The sequence below is a fragment of the Marmota flaviventris genome, chromosome 2 (genome assembly GCF_047511675.1).
Source record: "Marmota flaviventris isolate mMarFla1 chromosome 2, mMarFla1.hap1, whole genome shotgun sequence".
Taxonomy (NCBI): Eukaryota; Metazoa; Chordata; class Mammalia; order Rodentia; family Sciuridae; genus Marmota; species Marmota flaviventris.
In genome coordinates this window covers 111,757,325-111,778,248 of record NC_092499.1, presented here as the reverse complement: position 1 = coordinate 111,778,248, position 20,924 = coordinate 111,757,325, and the positions used below count along the sequence as shown (strand labels likewise).

Here is a 20,924-nt window from a genome sequence, read left to right as displayed (position 1 = left end):
AGTAAAATATTGTTGAGAGCCAGGATAAAAAGGGAAATTATAATTCTTTAGGAAGGCATAATTTTATTAGAAAAAATAATGTGACCAATTCTTGGCATTAAATTTGTTTATTATTTCCAGGAATTTTGATTGATTTTGAAGATGTTGCCTGTTATAACCATTTTTATATCAAAATCAGAGACATATTTAAAGTAGTAGAGCTTTAAACTTTTTTTTTTTAACCAATGTAAAGGACTTCGTTCTGAAGTTAGTGAATTCTGTGAGGAAATAACCTAATCTGTAAGTATGAAGTTTTCTTGGTGTTCCCAAGTGCTTTAAGTATTATTAAAAAAATAATGCTTGGCCTGTTCTTTATTAAAAGTTTATGATTTTACCACACAGAGTAAAGAAGAAAAAAGCTGTCTTTTACCCTGCCTTTTTTCCTTCTTTTCTGGGTGCTAGGGATTGACTCCAGGGACTTGGGCTTGCCAGGCAAGTGCTCTACCACCACTATCTTCAGCCCTTTCACACAGACTCTTATTAAAGATATATTTGAAGTTATTCTTCTTTTTCTTGGAGAAATTAAACTCTTAGAGAAATTAAAAATATATCACTCTTAAAGATGAGGGATATATTGGAGATAAAAATGTGCAAGAAGGTTCTATACTGTCTGGGCATGTAACCTTTTGTAAAATTTTAACTTTGGCCAAAATGTACATTGGTTTTTCTAAAGAAAATGCTTGGTTTTAATAAACAATCTAATTGTCTAATTTAATTCATCTAATACAGTGTGCCACACTTCTACATTTTAGAATGAATTTATAATGCCTGAGAATATAACTTTTCAAATTTAAGGGTGCTTTGTGTATTTATTTATTTATTTTTTAGGGTTTTATATGACTGGAAAGAAAGATTGAAACAGGGTTGTGAAATTATTCAAAGTACTCCTTATGGGCATCCTGCAAATATTAGTGGCAGTACCTCATCACAAAGGATTTATGTCACTTATCGAAGAGCCTCTGAAAATGTGACTCAGAATACATTGGCTGTCACAGACATATGTATTATTATTCCCAGTAAAGGAGAAAGTCCACCACACACATTCTGCAAAGTCGACAAGAATCTCAATAATAGTATGGTAAGTGATTCTTTTGCACTGGTAAAGTTAGCCACTGGAGGAAAAAAAGCATAATTCTAAATGAATCTTTTCTTGAAAAAAACATAGCATAATCACAGACTTGAAAAATGTTTTTGAAGATGTTGGCTATTTCATTTTGAGAAAGTATTTTAGTTGTATTTTCAAAAGAAGCTATGCAAAACCCTTTTTAAAAAAAAATATTAAAAAACCTAGCCAGCCGTGGTAGCACATGCCCAGCAGCTCAGGAGGCTGAGGCAGGAGGATCATGAGTTCAAAGCCAGCCTCAACAACTTAGCAAGGCCCTAAGAAACTCAGTGAGACCCTGTCTCTAAAAAAAAAATATAAAAAAAGGCTGGGGATGAACCTCAGTGTTTTAAGTGCCCCTAAGTTCAATCCTCAGTACCAACTCCCCCCTCCCACAAAAGCCAGAACTATTCCTTTTTAACTGCAAAAGCAATATGCTGTCTCTAACTACCCCCGCCCCCAACTTGTGTGCTGGGTTCCATACCATACACAGCTTTGAGGTCTTGGCTTCAGCAACTCTCCCTGATCATCAGATTTGAATCATCAGATTTTCCCTATCAAAATTTATTTCCTACAGAATCCAAAGTAGTATACTGCAAGATATCTTTACAAATTTTTTTTGGTCCCATATTTTCCTCCTTCTGTTGCTCCTTCCATTGTTCTTAATAATAAAACTTTTCAAAAGAGTTGAGTACATTTTGTCCCATTCCTCACTTTGACTGTTTATTTTGTCTCTATCATTCCATCAAGATTTCTTGTTGAGTCCAATTATTAGTTTCCTGTCTCAATTTCTTAGAAAGTTTTGATATAGGTGATCTTTTTTTTTTTTTGGGAAACCATGGCAGGAAGACAGGATGTATTCTCTCTCATGTACTAGCTTGTTTTTCTTTTTTTTCTAATTTATTTTTAGTTAAAGGTGGACACAATATCTTTGTTTTATTTTTATGTGGTGCTGAAGATCAAACCTGGTGCCTCATGCATGAGAGGCAAGCGTTCTCCCTCTGAGCCACAACCCCAGCCCTACCTTGTTTTTCTTACTATATCACCCATCATTACTTTTCTGCCTTTGCAGATGCCTTTCTATCTCCCAAACTCCTGTGTATTGGAGTGCCCCTGAGTTCAATCCTCACTCCATTTACCTTTACCATCTAAACTCATTCCCTTGATGATCTGATTATTTAAATACAGGCTATGTGTGGATGTCATCTATGTTTATGTGTCTAACCTGGATTTCTCTCATTTATTATTTCTTTTTAGGTATCTTATTTAATAGAATATCTCAAATTTCACATTATCAATATTGGACTCCTAATGTGTCTTTCCAAATCTGCTGAACTCCATAGTCTTCAAATAGAAATTCTACTTTTCTAGTTACTCAGACTAATAATCAGACTAATAATCCTTAGAATAATTCTAACCTTTCTTAGAATTCTACTACTCATTCTGTTCTTCTGTAAACTCTATTGACTAATTTTAAAACATATCTTGAACTTTACCACTTCTCACCCACTTCATTGCCACAAGCCTAGTCCAGGCCCTAATAAACAACCCTTTAAAAATGTAAAAATCACTCTTACATCACTACACTTTATATACATGTATTAAAATATCACATTATACCTTATAAATATGTACAATTATTATATGTTATTTTTAAAAGACCTCACTCTTAGCTCAGGTGAGTAAAAAGAGGCCTAGCCAGATGTGGTGGTGCATACCTGCAATCCCAGTGACTCAGGAGGCTGAGGCAGGTGGATTGCCAAATCAAAGCCAGCCTCAGACACTTAGCTGAAACCCTCTCTCAAAATAAATGAATAAATAAATAAGCAAGCAGTGGGGCTATAGCTCAGTGGCAGTGGGCTTGCATAGCATGTGTGAGGTGCTGGGTTTCATCCTCAGCACCACATAAAAAATAAACAAATAAAGGCTGGCTGTCCATCTACAACTATAAAATAAATAAAAAGTGGTGGGGATTGGTTCAATCACTGGTACCAAAAAAAAAAAAAATGTCCAATTTGGAATGGATTCAGAAAATGATGAGAAATAAGAAAATGGATATAGCAAGTTACAACTCTTTGAGTTTTGGCATAAAAGACTTCAGAAAAATTCTTGCAATATCTGGAAGGGGTATGGAGTCAAATGGAAGGTATGCAGATGAATAGATACTTCTTAATTTATCATTTCTGCCCAAGGCTTGGACTTAGAATAACTATCTGAATTGTTGTGGCTTAGTTTTGTATCAAAAAGTCAACTTTTCCTCACATTATTGGAATAACAACAACAACAACAGTTTAATTTTACTTCCAAAAGAAAACTGGGCAATGATGCCAATAAAACACAGAATAACAAACTGAAAATACCTAGCAGAGAAAAATCTGTTACTACATTTTAGATAATATATACTATAGTATCTGGAGATGCCATATTTTGTCTAGTTACTGTCTTTTAAAATTAAATATTATTTCTCTCTTTCTCTCTCTTAACTCAGTGGGGATCTGCAGTGTACTTATGTTATAAGAAATCGGTGGCAAAGACTAACACTATATCTTACAAAGCTGGTAAGTACATTTTTCAGGGCATATTTTATATATATATGTGCATTGTGAAGTAAGCTAAGGTTAAAAAAAGAAACAAAGCCTGTTTATGATATGTTAGTATCAGTACTGGGACTCTAACGTATCTTGTTGATTCTTAGTTTTATCTTATCCATATGTTTTTAGATGCTGTCTGGAAGATTAATATGAAAAAAATGTGTTTTTTAAGCCTCACATTTAAATAATAAGCAGGTATCAGTTCTCTGGTAACTCTTCTCTTTAACTTCATACTTTGTAGGAAGAAGGGAAAAGCTAATGTAAAGAGTCAAAAAATATATGGAAAAAATGTTCAATATTTCTAGCAATTAGGGAAATACAAATTAAAACTACATTGATGGGCTGGGTCTGTATCTCAGTGGCAGAGCGCTTGCCTAGCATGTGTAGGCACTGGGTTTGATCCTTAGCACTACATAAAAATAAACAAATAAAATAAAGGCATTCTGTCCATTTACAACTACAATTTTTTTAAAGTTACATTGAGATTTCATCTCACTCCAGTCAGAATGGCAATTACCAAGAATACAAATAACTGTGTTGGTGAGGATGTGGGGAAAAAGGTATACTCATACATTATTGGTAGGACTGCAAATTAGTGTAACGACTTTGGAAAGCAGTATGGAGATTCCTCAAAAAACTAGAAATGGAACTGTCTTTACTACCCAGCTATCGTATGCCTTGGTATATATCCAAAAGATTTAAAATCAGCATAGGGGCTGGGATTGTGGCTCAGTGGTAGAGCGCTCACCTAGCACGGGCGGGACCTGGATTCGATCCTCACCACCACATAAAAATAAAGGCATTGTGTTGTGTCCATGTTGTGTCCATGTCCACCTAAAAAATAAATATTAAAAAAAAATAAAATCAGCTTAGTACAGTGATGCAGACACATCAATGTTTATAGCAGCACAATTCATAATAGCCAAGCTGTGGAACCAAACTAAATAACCTTCAACAGATGAATAGATAAAGAAAATGTGATTATGTGTGTGTGTGTGTGTGTGTGTGTATGGAGAGAAAGAGGGAGGGAGAGTATAGCATTTGCTAGTAAATGGATGGAACTGGAGATTATCATTCCAGGTGAAATAAGCCAGTCCCCAAAAGTCAAAGGTTGAATGTTTTCTCTGATACACAGAAGCTAATCTATAATAAGGGGGTGGGGGATGAAAAATAGAATAGAAGAGTGGAGTAGACAAAGAGTATTAAAGGGAAGGGAAAGGACTAGAATTGTGGCTCAGTGGTAGAATGCTTGTCTGGGTTCAATTCTCAGCACCACATGTAAATAAATAAATAAATAAATGTCCATCAACATCTAAAAAAACACATTTTTAAAAAAGGGGAGGACGGAGAAGAGATGAGATAAGAACAGTGGAATGAATCTGACCTAATTTTCCTGTGTACATGTATGAATATACTTGCAGTGAATCACCATCATGTACAATCCACACAACACTAATGTAAGAAAAAACTATAAGTAAATAGCAAAAATATCAATAGGATGGAGGAAAGGGAACAGTGAGAGGGAAGAGGGGAGGGAAATGGGAAGTACTGGGAACTGAATCAAAACAACTTAATGTTCCATGCTTTTATAATCTTGTCAAAATGAATCCTAATCTTATATTTAACTAAAATAAATCAATAGATAGAAAAAAATAAAATACTAAAATAAGAAAATAGGGGAAAGCTATATATTTTTCTTTATCTTTTAAAATATTTACAATAAATTTAGTCAAATTCAATAGTTTATATGTAATTATATTTCACAAAAATGAAAAATATTGTAAACTAATTTGCAGGTTTATGATACACTGTTGAAGTATTTAATTTCTTTTTTTTCTTAGTTGTAGATGGACACAATACCTTTATTTTGTTTTATTTATTTTTATTTTTATGTGGTGCCTCACATGTGTTAGGCAAGCGCTCTATGCCTGAGCTACAGTCCCAGCCTGAAATGTTCAATTTCCAGAGACCTCAAAATACCAAACATACAGATCTTATTTATAAGATTGCAGATTCAGCCTTTTAAAATTAGAGTCCTGCACTCTTAATTTTCTATTCTCCCTAGTGGTAGAACTAACTACTCCTATTCCCAGTTTATCATTTTATTTTGTGGCCACATCTAGTGATGATTTCCTTTTGTCTTTAAGAGCTTCAGAGATGGCAACCTGTTTTCTGTTTCTAGTCCCACAAAATATAATATAAGGCCCTGCTCCTAGAATTTGTTCAATAGAAGATGCATGGGCCATTTTTAAGACTAGTCTACGTAATGCAAAATCATAGGCTAATTAAAGCTCAGACTTTTTATAATAGCTGGGATTATTTAGAAGCTGAGTTTGAGTTAACACTATTTTGATGATGTCATAATAGATAACTGCTATATTTTTGAGAATTTTTTTGCATTTGTGCTAGAAAGTACATATACTTCTATGAGATGTATAGTTTAATGTATGAAAAGTCCCACAAGGGAAAGTTATTGAGAACTGGTGGAGTGAATATATGCAAATAAACATATTGAAAATTTCAAAAAATATGCTTTATGGTTTGTGGCCATAAACTGAATTTTTAGGAGTGTATATGTGTGTTTCTACAGGATTGTCCTTTTTGTTAGCCTTAACCTAACCTGCTGAGTTTCTGTTCTCGTGACTAAAAGGCTCAGGGGTCACTCCAATTAAACTGGGCTAACTGGGCTACACGAAATAACCACACAAGAGACACAAATACCTTTTTCTTTGGGGTCCCTGTGACGGCTCCTCTGACCTTAAGGGTCCGCAGAGAGAGAGAAAGAGAGAGCTGAGCAAGAGCATGCGCTGACCCCTTTTATTGAGGAGAAGCTATTCAAATGAGGCAAGGGGTCAGGTTTCAGGGGGCTGAGTTTATCTTCATGATGTCTACTGTCAGCAGGTTGACTGACACCTGGGTGGCCACACCCAAGAGCACAGTAAGAGAAGGGGACACACACAAGGCACTTCTATGGAAGATTCTATCCTAAACAGGGCAAGGGGTTATATTACAAAGGAACAGGTGAGTATAGCTTCACCCATGGGGCTGTAGCAAGACACACCCATGCACGAGACACTGACCATCAAACCCAAGAAGGGTGGGGAAAGCTCTGCCACATTTCTGCAACTGAGCGCCTCAGCACCCAGCCGGGGAGTGTGACTTAGTCACATGTAAGGTTGGTCTCCCACACTAACCTTTGTAGATAAAGCTTGATAAATATTAAGCATTTAGTCAATTTTAATAGTTTTAATGTTCGAGAATTAAAATCTACATGAATCCTGCTGAAGCATTCAGCTATTTGATAAACATGTGTACAATGTGAAATAATAAAACAAATTTATTATCATTCAGATTATGAACACCTAAATTCAAGAGATGATGACCTAATATTTATCATTATTTTCATAGGTCTAATTTGTAGGTACCCTCAAGAAGATTACGAATCATTTTCACTACCAGAATCTGTTCCCCTTTTTTGTTTACCAATGGGTGCAACTATTGAATGTTGGCCATCAAATAGCAAATACCCTCTCCCTGTGTTTTCTACATTTGTGTTAACTGGAGCCTCAGCTGAAAAGGTACTTTGTATTTTAATAAAAGTGTTTGCAGATTTCTTGTACATTTTTCAAATCTTAAATTTTATATATTGCAAGGAATAACAGAAAAAGGAATGGGTTAAATAGAATCCATTATACATATACTTCTTCCAATTGGTTAAAACAACTATATCCAGAGAAATAAGAATTAATTTTTACTCTGTCATCTTTCCAAATGCTTTTTTCGTGAATATCAAATAATGATCCTTCATTGGTTCATTTTCTGTGATAATGAAGCTTTGAAAGTAATGCAAAAGATATTATTGAGTATATAACATGATTTAGAATTATAGCTTTTCCCCTATCCCATGCCAGGGATCAAACTCAGGGCCTTGTGCATATGAAGCAAGCACTCCACCACTGATATACATCCCTTGCCCTAGAATCATAGACTCATAGTTGGAAGGGAGACCTTGAAGTCCAGAGAAATTCAGTGAATTTCTCAAATTTGGAATTTATATTTTCTTATCTAAAATTTTCTATTAAATAATTGCAACCATTTTCTTGCAGAGAATATTGTTATAATAACTTTCACTCTTTTTAAAAATTTTTTAATTTTTAGTTATAGATGACATATATACTTTATTTTATTTATTTTTTTAATGTGGTGCTGAGGATCGAACCCAGTGCTTCACCTGCATGAGGCAAGTGCTCTGCCATGGAGCCACAACCCCAGCCCATAACTTTCACCCTTTATTTTAAAAGCATAATTTAATTAAAACACCTTTTTTCAATAAAAGAGTATGTAATACTACTACTATATAGTTCTCAAGTACACTAAGAAAGCAAGGGTGTTATCTTTTCATCACTGTGTTCCTAGTCCCTGATACCTGGCCTGGCTTATGGCAAACACCTGCTAAATATTTAACAGATGATGTGATTTGAATAAATGATACAAAATATATGTATTAAATATGTTACTTGTTTTGCAGGTTTATGGTGCTGCTATTCAGTTTTATGAACCATACTCCGAGGAGAATCTCACAGAAAAACAGAGACTTCTTTTGGGTTTAGCACCCCTGGCAGATGGGAAATCAGATAATTCTAAAACAATTCACACTAACAAATGCATCTGTCTTCTTTCTCACTGGCCTTTTTTTGATGCATTCAGGAAGTTTCTGACTTTTCTTTATCGTTATTCAATCTCTGGACCTCATGTCCTTCCAATTGAGAAGTAAGTTAGAAGTTTCTTGGTTCAAAATTTGGCAGACCTTTCTATTATGTGGTATTTTTGTACTAATTATTGAGTAATTTTTATTTCTTGAGAGTTATTTGGGGAAAATGATCATTTTATTTCTCTCAGGTAATATTTAATTGTCATACTTTTAAAGTGTTTTTAAAATAATTTTATTTAAGAATGAAGTAAATGTTTTGAGATGAATTGTTTGAAATGAATATTTTGAGCCTCTTTAAAAAGGCTTTTATAGGGGCTGAGGATATAGCTTAGTTGGTAGAGTGCTTGCATTGCATGCAGAAGGCCCTGGGTTTGATCTCCAGCACCAAAACACCAACCAAACAAGAAAAAATGCTTTTATAAAACTTAAAGATCCTAATCTGGAGGAATTTTAGAATTTTTTGTTGAGGTGGTAGTGGTACTAGGGATTGAGCCCATGGCCTCACGCATGTTAGGTAAGCACTATATCACTGAGCTATGTCTCTAGCCAATATTAGAACTTTTAAATCTAAATTTGTTCTTAGATATAATTTAGGTTTATTATGAGCCTTTAAGAATAGTCCTTACTCTAGGCATGGTAGTGCATGCTTGTAATCCCAGTAATTTGGGAGGCTGAGGCAGGAGGATTTCAAATTCAGGGTCAATTTAACAAAACCCTTTCTGAAAAAAATTTTTAAAATACTAAAAAGGACTGGGAATGTAGTTTGGGATAAAGTACCCTCTCTAGTACCAAAACAAAAGTTTTGCGATATTATACAATTGGTCATTTGGAAAATACTATTTTGCTGAGTCAAGCACATCTTCATAATGTAGACACGTTTATCATCAATATAAAAAAAACATGTTTGTTAATATTACCATCTATCTCATCAGAAGAAATTTTGATTATCAGGAAATTGTCAGGTTCATGATGGTAAAATTCTTATTTTTCACTTGCACGTTTGAATTTAATTATTAGCAGCAAGTACTATCAATTATTTTTCTTGTAGCCACAAGCTCACTTTGTTCATTTTTATAGAGAAAATATCTGCTGACTATGCAACACTGGGTAGTTTTTATTTGTCAGTCATCTTTCTGGCTTTCCATGGGTTGGAAATCAACTAAATCACTCAAACTTGCTATATAAACTTGGCTTTTCCAAACTCAAAACAATTACCGTACTTCTGTTTACAATGGAAGTGCTTTATGCATATGTTCCTTTTTGCCACACAGAGTAATTTTTATTGTGTATGGCAGAGTTGATATTTAATAAGATTAATTTTACTGCTCAAAGATATTCTTTTTAAACATTTTTTAGTTGTAGATGGACACAATACCTTATTTTGTTTATTAATATGTGGTGCTGAGGATTGAACCCAGGACCTCACACATTCTAGGCAAGTGCTCTACCACTGAGCCACAACCCCCAGCCCTTCAAAAATATTCTTAAGTGAAATTCGTGGTTCTTTTTTATATTAGTATATGGTATTAAAGAATATAATAATTGCTACTACAGTTTGGTTGGTGTCACTGCCTTGATTCTCAGGTGCCAGCAGTTTTATCCACAATGCTTTTGTATCATCAGTGCAGTTGTTAATCCAGTGAAAAAGGAAAATGATGTCTTAGTATTATTGTAAAAATAGTTTTGATCTCACAGATTCTCCCTGAATGAATCTTGGAAATCTTTAAGGATTTGTGGATCACAGTTTTCATTTCTGTTATTCTTACTACTTCAGTATTTGGAGAAGATTTGTGTCCTGTGATGGTTGGTCCCACCGTCACTTTTTTTTTTCCTTTAGGTTGTGAGTACTTTAATGGTAGAGACTAATAGCTTTATGTATTTGTTTACATTTCCTGTCATGTCTGGTGTTTTGTTTGTTTTTATAGTGCTGGGGATTGAATGCAGGGCTTTATGTTTGCTAGGCCAGTGTTCTACCACTGAGCTACATCCCAGCCCCTGCTGGTATCTTGTATACATAGTAAAAACTTAAGACATATCTGTAAAATTAATGAAATTTATTTCAGTTTTCTCTATCCATTTGAAATGATCTCACTTCTGAAAACAACCTAATTTTGAAATAGTATTTAAAGGAAAAATAAAAAACATCTTATTTCTAAAACAAAATTTTTTTATACTGTAATTTCCATTTTTCTCTGATAGCGTTCAAAGCAAAACCAATTGATCTAATTTTTTATCTGTTTTATTCTGGGAAAAAACTTACGAAGTCAGTAATAGTATTTTAAACTTGTTTGATAGAAAATTTAGTGTTCATCATTGAGAAGCATTGGAACTTTCGTTTTTCTGGAGCACTTTAAATGGTTATATCACTTCCAAAATATGAAAAATTGACTAAAAAATATATTATAAATGTAAGAAATTGGTTCTTTATAATAGTCACATCATTGACACATAGAGGTAAAAGTTGAAATGTCTTTTGAGACATTGATAAATATTGTTGAATATGAACAGCTATTGTGAAAAATTATTGGATTTAGGCAGAAGTAGTTTCAATGAGGAACATAATTTTTGAAAATTGTTCATTTCTTTTTATAATATTAGGGATTTTAGATTTGTAGGGACATAGGGATTTGACTCACCTTTGACTTGTAATGACATATTAACGTTTATGGCATATAGTTTTCACTTTGGAATCAATTGGGTTTTTTGTTTGTTTTTAAGGCATATTTCTCATTTTATGCATAAAGTTCCTTTTCCATCTCCTCAGAGGCCACGGATTTTAGTTCAGGTAAGATTTCCTTAATATGAGTGTCATGTGAATTTATTAGTGACTCTATCAAAATATAACATAAAAATGATTTTATTTATTTATTTAAAAATGTTTTTTACATATGACAGTGGAATCATAATGGATTCATATTACACATATAGAGCACAATTTTTCATATCTCTGGTTGTATATAAATTCGTGTCTTCATACATGTACTTTGGATAATGATGTCCATCACATTCCACAATCATTTCTAACCCTCTGTCCCCTCCCTTCCTCTCGCACCCCTCTCCCCTGAGTTGATCTATTTCTCCCATGTTCCCCCTGCCTACCCCACTGTGAATCAGTCTCCTTATATCAGAAAACATTTGGCATTTGTTTTTTTTGGATTGGCTAACTTCCCTTTGCATTATCTTCTCCAACTCCATCCATTTACCCGCAAATGCCATGATTTTATTCTCTTTTATTGCTGAGTAATATTCCATTGTGTATATATGCCACATTTTTTTTTATTTATTCATCTACTGAAGGGCATCTAGGTTGGTTCCACAGTTTAGCTATTGTGAATTGTGCTGCTGTTGATTGGCTGTTTTTAAGTCCTTTGGGTATAAAAATATTTTAAGTGGAGAAAAAATTGAGATCTAAAGAAAACCAGATACTATTTCATGTTGAAGTTTGAATCCTTCATATTTTATTAACTCACTCCCAGGCATCTAATGTTTTTCCCTTACAGAAAGGATTAAAAAGTTTAAAAAGTAGGTAGAAAGTAGACATTTTGAACACACAAGAAGGGATTTTCCCCTTAAAATTTGTTCTAAGTATTTGAGGGTTTGTGCCTTTGGCAATCATTTTATAAGTTAGTGTTAGTATTAGAATGGATACATGGAAATGTTATACGTTTGCATATACTGTAGGAAGTGTAGGAAGGAATGCCCATATCTTTGGTGTGATGGGGAAGTTTTAAATGATTATGAATTATTTTCCCCATCTCTTTCCCAGTTGAATGTATCTTTTCTCTTTTGTTTATGCCTGTGAGTGTGTGTGTGTGTGTGTGTGTGTGGTGCTGGGGATTGAACCCAGGGCTTTATACATGCGAGGCAAGCACTCTACCAACTGAGCTGTATCCCCAGCCCTATGCCTCTTTTTGTTTGTGCTCATGATAATGTAAGTTGTCTGCTTATTTAATAATTTATGGTGTGATTTATATAAAGAAAATATTTTCAGGTATTATCACTATGTATGTTTTACTGTGTACCACAGCCCTTAATCTGGTATCATTTAATATTAGAAACCATTTATCAAATAGATATTTATAAAATTGTAGAAATATGCATAAATTTGAAAATGCAGATAAAATTAGTTGCATTATTATATTGATACAGATAAGATGTCTAGGAAAATATCATTTTGATGACCCTTAAAATCAGTCTGAATATCTACATGTTATTTCTTGTCTTACTTGTAGGTATTTAGTGACAGAGTATATATAGCACACTCCATTTGAATACACACAGAAGATTTGTTTTATAGCGGAAGCTGGCAAAATTTTCCTGTTAAGGACCTTATACTAAACATTTTAGTCTGTATAGGCTATTCAATTTCTGTTGAAACTGCTCAGCTCTGCTTTTAGAGCACAAAATTAGCTAGATAATATGTAAAGAATAAGCTCAGCTTTATTCCAGGAAGAATTGTTTACAAACAGCCTATGAAATTGTTCTGTATAGCACTTTGCTGACCCACATTTTTATGGTATTAAGTGAATAATTTAGTCTTGTAATGTAAATTTATTAAAATTACATTAGGGAAAAGTTGAGTCAGAAGAAGAGAGTTAGGATTCAGAATAAGAAGTTCTCGGAAGGGGTCAGAGGTCAGGACTACTTTTTAGGATCTTAATGAGTGATATTAACTATTTTTAGACTGGTAAACCTGGAAACTTCATGGACAACATCATTAATTTATATGTTTTTATCAGAAAATATTGTTTTGAAGCTCATCTTCCTATTTTAAATAAATTATTTTAAATCTTCCAGTTATCACCACATGATAATCTGATTCTCAGTCAGCCTGTTTCTTCTCCTCTTCCACTAAGGCAAGTAAACTTTCATTTCTGTTTATCGTTCTCTAAATCTAGTGTGAGCTCAAGTAATATTCATATGCATTCTCTTTCTAGCTAAAGTTCAAAATGTTAATGGAAATACTTCTCATTTAACTGTTTCCTAACTAAGTTCCTTTTACTTAATATTTGAATTACAGTTTTTGATAAAGAAAAACTTTTACAATAGTATTTAGTGCGTTGTGTCTTTATTGTCATCGAACACTTACTGTTGCAGCTTATAAAACGATTTTTAGCTTCAGTTATCCTCTGAAGAACATTCATATGCAATTTTAAAATTAACCCAAATAAAAATTGTTATAATTCTTAAATAGTAGATTGGAAAAATGTGTTTCAGCATTTTGAAAGTTCAGAGAAATTATAGTGTTTTCTCTGCAGTATCTTGAAGTTTAATTAGCTGGGTAATTTTATTGTAGGAAATAGTTAGAATATAATTAAGCTATTATGTAACACATACCTAAGGGAGACTAGCTGCCATCTTTTATGTTAATTTTGTAAGAATTGCAGATTATTTCATCACCAGCACTTAGCCAGAGTGACTGTGTGTTTTTTAGAACTTTGAGGTGGAAATAAACTAGAAATATTGATGATTGTAAATCAAAGGACTTCATTTAGGTAACAGCTTTATTGAGATAACATTCATATACCATACATTTGCCCAATTAAACAATTTAGTGATTATATTGATGAAGTTCTACAGCTATCACTATAATAAATTTTAGAGAACTTTCATCACTCTAAAAAGAAACTGTACACTTCAGCAGTTAACCTTCTTTACTCCTGCCATCATTACACACACACACACACATATACATATACACACACACACATACACACATACACACACACACACATATATATATATATATATATATATATATATATATGTATATATATATATATATACCCCCTATCTAGCCCTGGGCAAGCAGGCATCTACTTTCTTTTACAATAGATTTGCCTATTTTGAACATTTCATAAAAACAGAATTATATGTAGCCTTTTTGTTTATTTCTGGCTTCTTTCACTTTGCATGTTTCCAAGGTTCACCCATGATGCAGCATGTTTTATTACTTTATTCCCTTTTGTTGCCAACTAATACTCTTGTATGCATATACAATATTTTATCGGTTCATCAGTTGGGAGGTTTTCACATTTTTGGCTACTATGTATGATGCTTCTATAAATATATGCAAGTTTTTGTGGATATATATTTTTATTTCTCCAAGAAAATTTTATTAGTTTTGCTTTGTTATAAGAGAATTAATCCAGTGAAACCAGTTGTTTCACATTATATAGGCACACTACTGTTTGACTTACTGAGTTATTTGCTTTTTTAAACTAGTATTTTGTTTGAATGTCTAAGTTTATTGTTGTGATTATTAATTTGTTTTATATATGTGTGACTCATCACTTTGTAGCTCTTGATTTCCTTTTGCTGTTATCATTACAATAGTAGGATGATATATTCATAAATCCACATTTTAATATATTTACCTTAAGAGAGGTGGACCTATAAATCATAGCTTTTCTGATGATTGCAGTGATAAATGTGCCATGTTACAAAGACTTCCGCTAAAATATTTACTTTAAATCAAAACATCCCTTTTATTAACTGAATATATATTAATTGTAGATGGACACAATACTTTTATTTTGTTTGTTTGTTTCTTATGTGGTGCCGGGGATCGAACCTAGTGCCTCATACATGCAAGGCAAGTGCTCTACCACTGAGCCATAACCTCGCCCCTAATTGAATTCTTTATTTGGATACTATCTACTAAGCAGATAGTTTTACCTAAAATGAAGCAGATAACTTTTCATTTTTCATATTCAATAGAATGCAGAAAGAGTGAATGATTTTGAAACCTCTTAAAACTGCATTGTTCATACAATAATTAGGGTGGGGAGAATAGAAGTTCAGTGGATTAGACAAAGGAGAATGAAAGAAAGGGAGGGCAGATGGGGATAGGAAAGACAGTAAAATGAATAGGGCATAACATTCCTATGTTCATATATGAATATATGATTAGTGAAACTCCACATTTTGTTCAACTACAAGAATGGGATCCTATGTTATACTTCATGTATATATAGTATGTCAAAATATAATCTACTGTTATGTATATCTAAAAAGAATGAATTTTTTTAAAAAGAAAAAACTGTATTGTTTTCAAAGTGTGTTTGTAAAGCTGGGTTTTCCCTCTGTAAGAGCAGCAATCACATTTAAAGTTAAAAGACATAATACAAATTATACCTTAATCTCAAATTTTCCTCCATTATTTCAGATAATAAGACATTTGGATCATTTTTTTTATTATACATTTTTGTTTGGATTGACAGTGGTGGCAAATTTTCAACACTACTTCAGAATCTAGGTCCTGAAAACGCTGTGTCACTACTGGTATTTGCAGTAACTGAACATAAGATTCTCATCCATTCCTTACGACCTTCTGTGCTTACTAGTGTAACAGAAGCATTAGTGTCTGTGAGTATCAGTTTCTTATTGACAATCAACTTAGTTGAAACTTAATTTATTAGTATAATTTGAAACTATTTTAATGCTTAACTAAATTTCAGAGAGTAATGAATTTATATATTTAGTTATAATTATTTAATTTGTTGTCAAGCATTAGACTTTAGGTAATAACATTTGAAAGATAGTTTTTTTATGTTTGCTGATAAATTATGCTTCAGCGTCAAAAAGCTAAATATTCCTCTACCCTTTGTTTATCCAAGATGATTTTCCCTTTCCACTGGCCATGCCCATATGTTCCTCTCTGCCCACTGGCTTTAGCAGATGTCTTGAGTGCACCATGTCCATTCATAGTAGGGATTGATTCAAGATACTTTGATCTGTATGATCCTCCACCAGATGTCAGTTGTGTTGACCTAGATACCAACACCATTTCTCAGTAAGTACATTTTAGTGCTTCTACACCTAGTAATTTACAACTACGAAATATATGTATATAATTGTATATTTTATGATTGCTAAGTAGGATTCTTTTGAGATATATTATTTTCTTTGTATTTGGGGTAATTACCATCTTTGAATTGGCTGCAATAGATTTAGGGTATTAGGAAGGTTTTATTGGAAAGAAAATATACATTTAATCCTCAGGCTTTAAATATTTAAGGAACATTATAGTTTTATTCTTGCTTAGAAATTTAGCAGAAGGGCAATTGAGATTAGAAATTGAAAAAGTTTAATTTTCTTCAAATGAGAATGGGTAAAACCACAAAATGAATTAAAACAGTATTTCTTGATTAATAGTTCAGTTCTATTTCTAATCTTATACGATCAGAATAATAATACAAAACAATGTAATAGTTTAGAGTTTTAAAATAATTTTTAGTTTATATGTAATTTTATTACCTCTACACTGTAGGAATATAAGGATTTTATAAACTTCCCTCTCTTTTTATTGGAATAATATTTAAGTTGTGACTGTTGGATTGTATTTGTATAGCTTTTTATTGTTTCTTTGTATCCCACATTTAATTGTACTTAAGGTATTCAGGGAAGAGAATATTGATATAACATTGCAACTACAAAATATGCTTAAAATAACTATGAGTTAGTCTTTCAGCTAAGCCCAAAAGCTGGTATAGATTTTGCACTTAAATGAGTAGATATGAATTAGGTTTTTTCTTATTTATTTATTTATTTTGTTAGCCCATTTCATTTTCTGGGGTTGAACTTAGGGCCATGTGTGATTAGCGTGTGCTCTACTACCGAGCTGCACTCCCAGCCCCCTCCATTTTTTAAATAAGAACTTTTCATCTTAAAGTCTTTTGATTTATTTCCAAAATTTCCTTTCCAACCCCCCAGTACTATGGATAGAACCCAGGTGTGCTCTACCACTAAGCTACATTTCCAGTACTTTTTTCCTTTTTTTTTCATTTTGAGACAGGGCCTTACTAAGTTGCTAAGGCTGGCGTCAAACTTTTGATCCTTCTACCTCAGCCTCTCTGAGTTGCTGGAATTACAGGCTTGTGCTTTCATACCCAGCATAAGTTGCATATATAGCCTGTTATTCCATTTCATTCTCTGAACTTTATGAGGTAGTTTTTATTCCTCTGCCAGATGAGTAAATCAGAGTTTATATTTTTAAGCATGTAGTTTATTCAGTCAGAACTGTATTTTGAAACTTGGCTGACTTCAAAACTTATATTCCTGCCACTATTTTTTTGGTAACTATATATGTAATAGTAATCTTATAAGTGGAAGTCACTGAATAGAAATATAGAAGGCTATCATACATAAAATCTCAAATATTAGAGAAAATACTCCTCCCCAGTCATGTTTTAGAGTAACAATATCAAGGGCAGGAGAAGGGAGTTATATGAGTAAATAATAATAATTAGATATAATCAGGTGATATGAAGGTACTTTGCATTTGCTAGTAACTGAATAAAATGGCAAACCAAATATATTCCTTTCTCTTATATTGCTCATAATCCAGTCTAGTGAGATAGGCATGTATGCCACGAATGCTAACATACAGTGGGAGTGCTGTTTTGCAGTTTCATCAAGACAACAATGTTAGGAGTGTTTCCTGCATTGAGTTCTTAGTGTCACAAGATTCCATACTCTGAAGGACATTATAAATGTAATAATAGCTTCACAGTAGGACATCTGCCATTTATCCTTGCTGTATTTTTATCTTTATCCCCATTTGTGGAAAGATAGGGTAAATTTCAAAATCATCATTCTCTGTCAGCTTAAACTTTCCCATTCACTCTTTTTTTGTTTGTTAGTTTCCAAACTGATATTTGTCCTTTTCATTCTATGGGAAATTTAGGAAACATTTTTATAAAAGAATACTCAGAAAGTTTCACTACCCATCTTTGCTAAATTTTTATTTGGTGATTGTAAATTAAACAATTTATCTTTCTTCTCTTTTTTGTCTGTGTTTTTCAAGTATTCTAAAATGAGCTACTCAAAGAGACCGAGTCAGGAGGATCACAAATTTGAGGCCAAACTTAGCAATTTAGTAAGACACTATCTCAAAAAATAAAAAGGGCTGGAGATGCAGCTTAGTGGTAGAATGTTGCCAGATTCAATTCCCAGTACTAGGAAGAAAAAAAAAGGGATGGTCTGGGGATTTAGTTCAGTGGAAGGAGCACTTGCTTAGAGCATGCATGAGGAAACCTTTGATTCAATCCCTGGTGGCACTAAATAAATAAATAAATTTTTGAAATAAACACACAGGAAAAAAAAGATTTAGCAAATAAGAAGTAGACTCATCAAAGCTATAGTTAGGTCCAAAACTTTTATGGTGCTCTACACTCTTTTCATTTCATACCCCATATATAGTTTATAGAGAAGAACTGAATTATAATAGATGTAATAAAGGAAATTATAGGAGCCTGTGCTAGAAACAAACATATCAGTTTCTATCATAAATCCTCTTTTAAATTTGTAAAAGTATTTTTAATATTATACTTTATTTAAGTAATTTAATATTATAGATTATTTCTTTTCTGAAAGATATAATATTTACTTATAATTTTAGGAAATTGAGAAACTACATATTTAAGTATACCAAAGTATTTTTGATAGACTGTATGTATCATAAGTTCCTTGAAAGTTTTATACAGTGCTTTTTCTCATATAAGAAAAACATTTTATTGGAAGATTTTTCCAATATTGAAGTGTCTAAGCATTCTGATATGATCATTAAAGACTAATTAATGATCACCAGATTCAGGTTTGTGATGGTTAGCACGAATCCAGTTTAAGTATAATATACTTGGCACCTATATAATTACAAACGTTTGAGCTATACTTAATAGATAATCCAACCTTCATATGAATTAATTTTTATATTCAACATCTCAACTTACCCTAAGAGATTTTCCTCATTAACCTAAATATTCTGTATGTGTTTTATATTGTTATTCACTGTGTTTTCTATTCTTTTTTATATATATACAAGTATATACCATCTCCCAAAGTCGGTGTGACAAATATATTGTTGTTGTCATTTAATCTCAGAACTGCTGACAAGAAGAATATAACTTGGAAGATTCTTCCAAAGAAACCCTGTAAACATCTGATGAATACACTGAATAATTTGCACCAGCAGTTGGCAAAATGTAAGTGAATAACAATTAAAGGATATAATTTAATCTGGAAAAGGGAGTTGCTCTGCCTTATTCACAAAAGGGTAATACTTATTTTATCTAAAGGAAAGTGTCTTTACAATATTTAAGGCAAATGAGCACTGATGCAAAATTTGTTAGAAGCTGAATTGGAGATTTGTAATTTAAATTTTATATCTACCAGATTTTCTTAGAAACATCAAAATTCAAAAGGATATTAATGTGACTGTTTTCTTTAATTTTACCATTACTGAAATAACATGAAAAGATGGGTTTTAACTTATATATTTTCTTTATACTATGTATTTTGTTTATACTTAGAATAGAAAGTTAATTTTGAAAATCCAAAATAAATAGTTTGAACTACATTTGAAAACGTTGATGATTTCAAAGGGATGAGTGCTGTCATATGTTTTCATCTTCAAGTGGCTCTTAATGCTGTGCTTACTTCAAATAGTTTGAAGACAGAAGTTTGCCAAAAATGTGAATTCATCAAAATGAAAATCAGTGAGAATATGAAATACTTCGGGGTAAAAAAGCTTGTGTAAGAATATATTTTGAAGAGCTGGGCACCTTGACACATGCCTATAATCCCAGTGGAGGAAGCAAGAGGGTCACAAATTCAAAGCCAGCATCAGCAACTTAGCAAGGCCCCACAACTTAGCAAGACCCTGTCTCAAAAAATCTGGGTTAAGGCGCCTCTGGGTTCAATCCCTGATACCCCTCTCCCCCCAAAAATTATTATTATTATTATTATTTATATTTATGTTTTAGCTGTTCGGACACAATACCTTTATTTATTTATTTGTATGTGGTGCTGAGGATTGAACCCAGGGCCTGGCACTTGCTAGCCCCATCCCCCCCCAAAATTATATGTATATAATCTTGAGAGTTCAGAATTAGATTATCTGATTAGAAGAGTTAAACTTTCTATTCTTTATCCAATCTTGGTACTATAACCATAACCCATTCAGAGTCCATAATTTAATACTTACTTTGTGAAATGTAGTCAATAGTGACAGTAATTTTTTTCTCATTTATTTATTATTGAAATAAACCTAGGAAATGGCCTACACTCTTGAAAGATTCAAGGTGCTTATAGTATAGTTGAAAAAAGTATTTACAAAGCAATTTTGGTAAGATAATTCCACAGTAGCTCAAAAGTATTTGGAATATGAAAACAGTGACATCAAATACAACAAGATTTTATCTTATGGAACAAAATAAAAAGAGTTGACTAACTAATTGCTCTCTAAAAGTACTTGTACTTGTTTTGAAAAGCTAAGTTGAGTATGGTGACACATGCCTGTGATCCCAGCAGCTCAGAAGGCTGAGGTAGGAGGATCTCGAGGCTTCAGCAACTTGATGAGGCCCTAAGCAGCTCAGCAGGATCCTGTGGCCTGGAGGTTAAGTGCTCCCCCAACCCTGGGTTCAATCCCCAGTACTTAAAAAAAAAAAGAATAAGAACTACATAAAATTCTCTAAGAGGA

General features: G+C 32.8%; 1 protein-coding gene across 7 annotated transcripts in view; it reads left to right on the top strand.

The window, feature by feature from the left end:
• The window catches only part of Dennd4a (DENN domain containing 4A), a 111,293-nt gene that overhangs the window by 35,442 nt on the left and 54,927 nt on the right, over positions 1-20,924 (top strand). For all 7 annotated transcript variants that reach the window (XM_071608403.1, XM_071608401.1, XM_071608402.1 and 4 more), the window contains 9 exons: positions 868-1,117; positions 3,630-3,699; positions 7,141-7,310; positions 8,261-8,502; positions 11,162-11,228; positions 13,241-13,299; positions 15,667-15,811; positions 16,063-16,238; positions 19,328-19,428. In XM_071608403.1, coding sequence (XP_071464504.1) covers positions 868-1,117; positions 3,630-3,699; positions 7,141-7,310; positions 8,261-8,502; positions 11,162-11,228; positions 13,241-13,299; positions 15,667-15,811; positions 16,063-16,238; positions 19,328-19,428 — 1,280 coding nt within the window. The remainder of the gene's footprint in view (positions 1-867; positions 1,118-3,629; positions 3,700-7,140; positions 7,311-8,260; positions 8,503-11,161; positions 11,229-13,240; positions 13,300-15,666; positions 15,812-16,062; positions 16,239-19,327; positions 19,429-20,924) is intronic.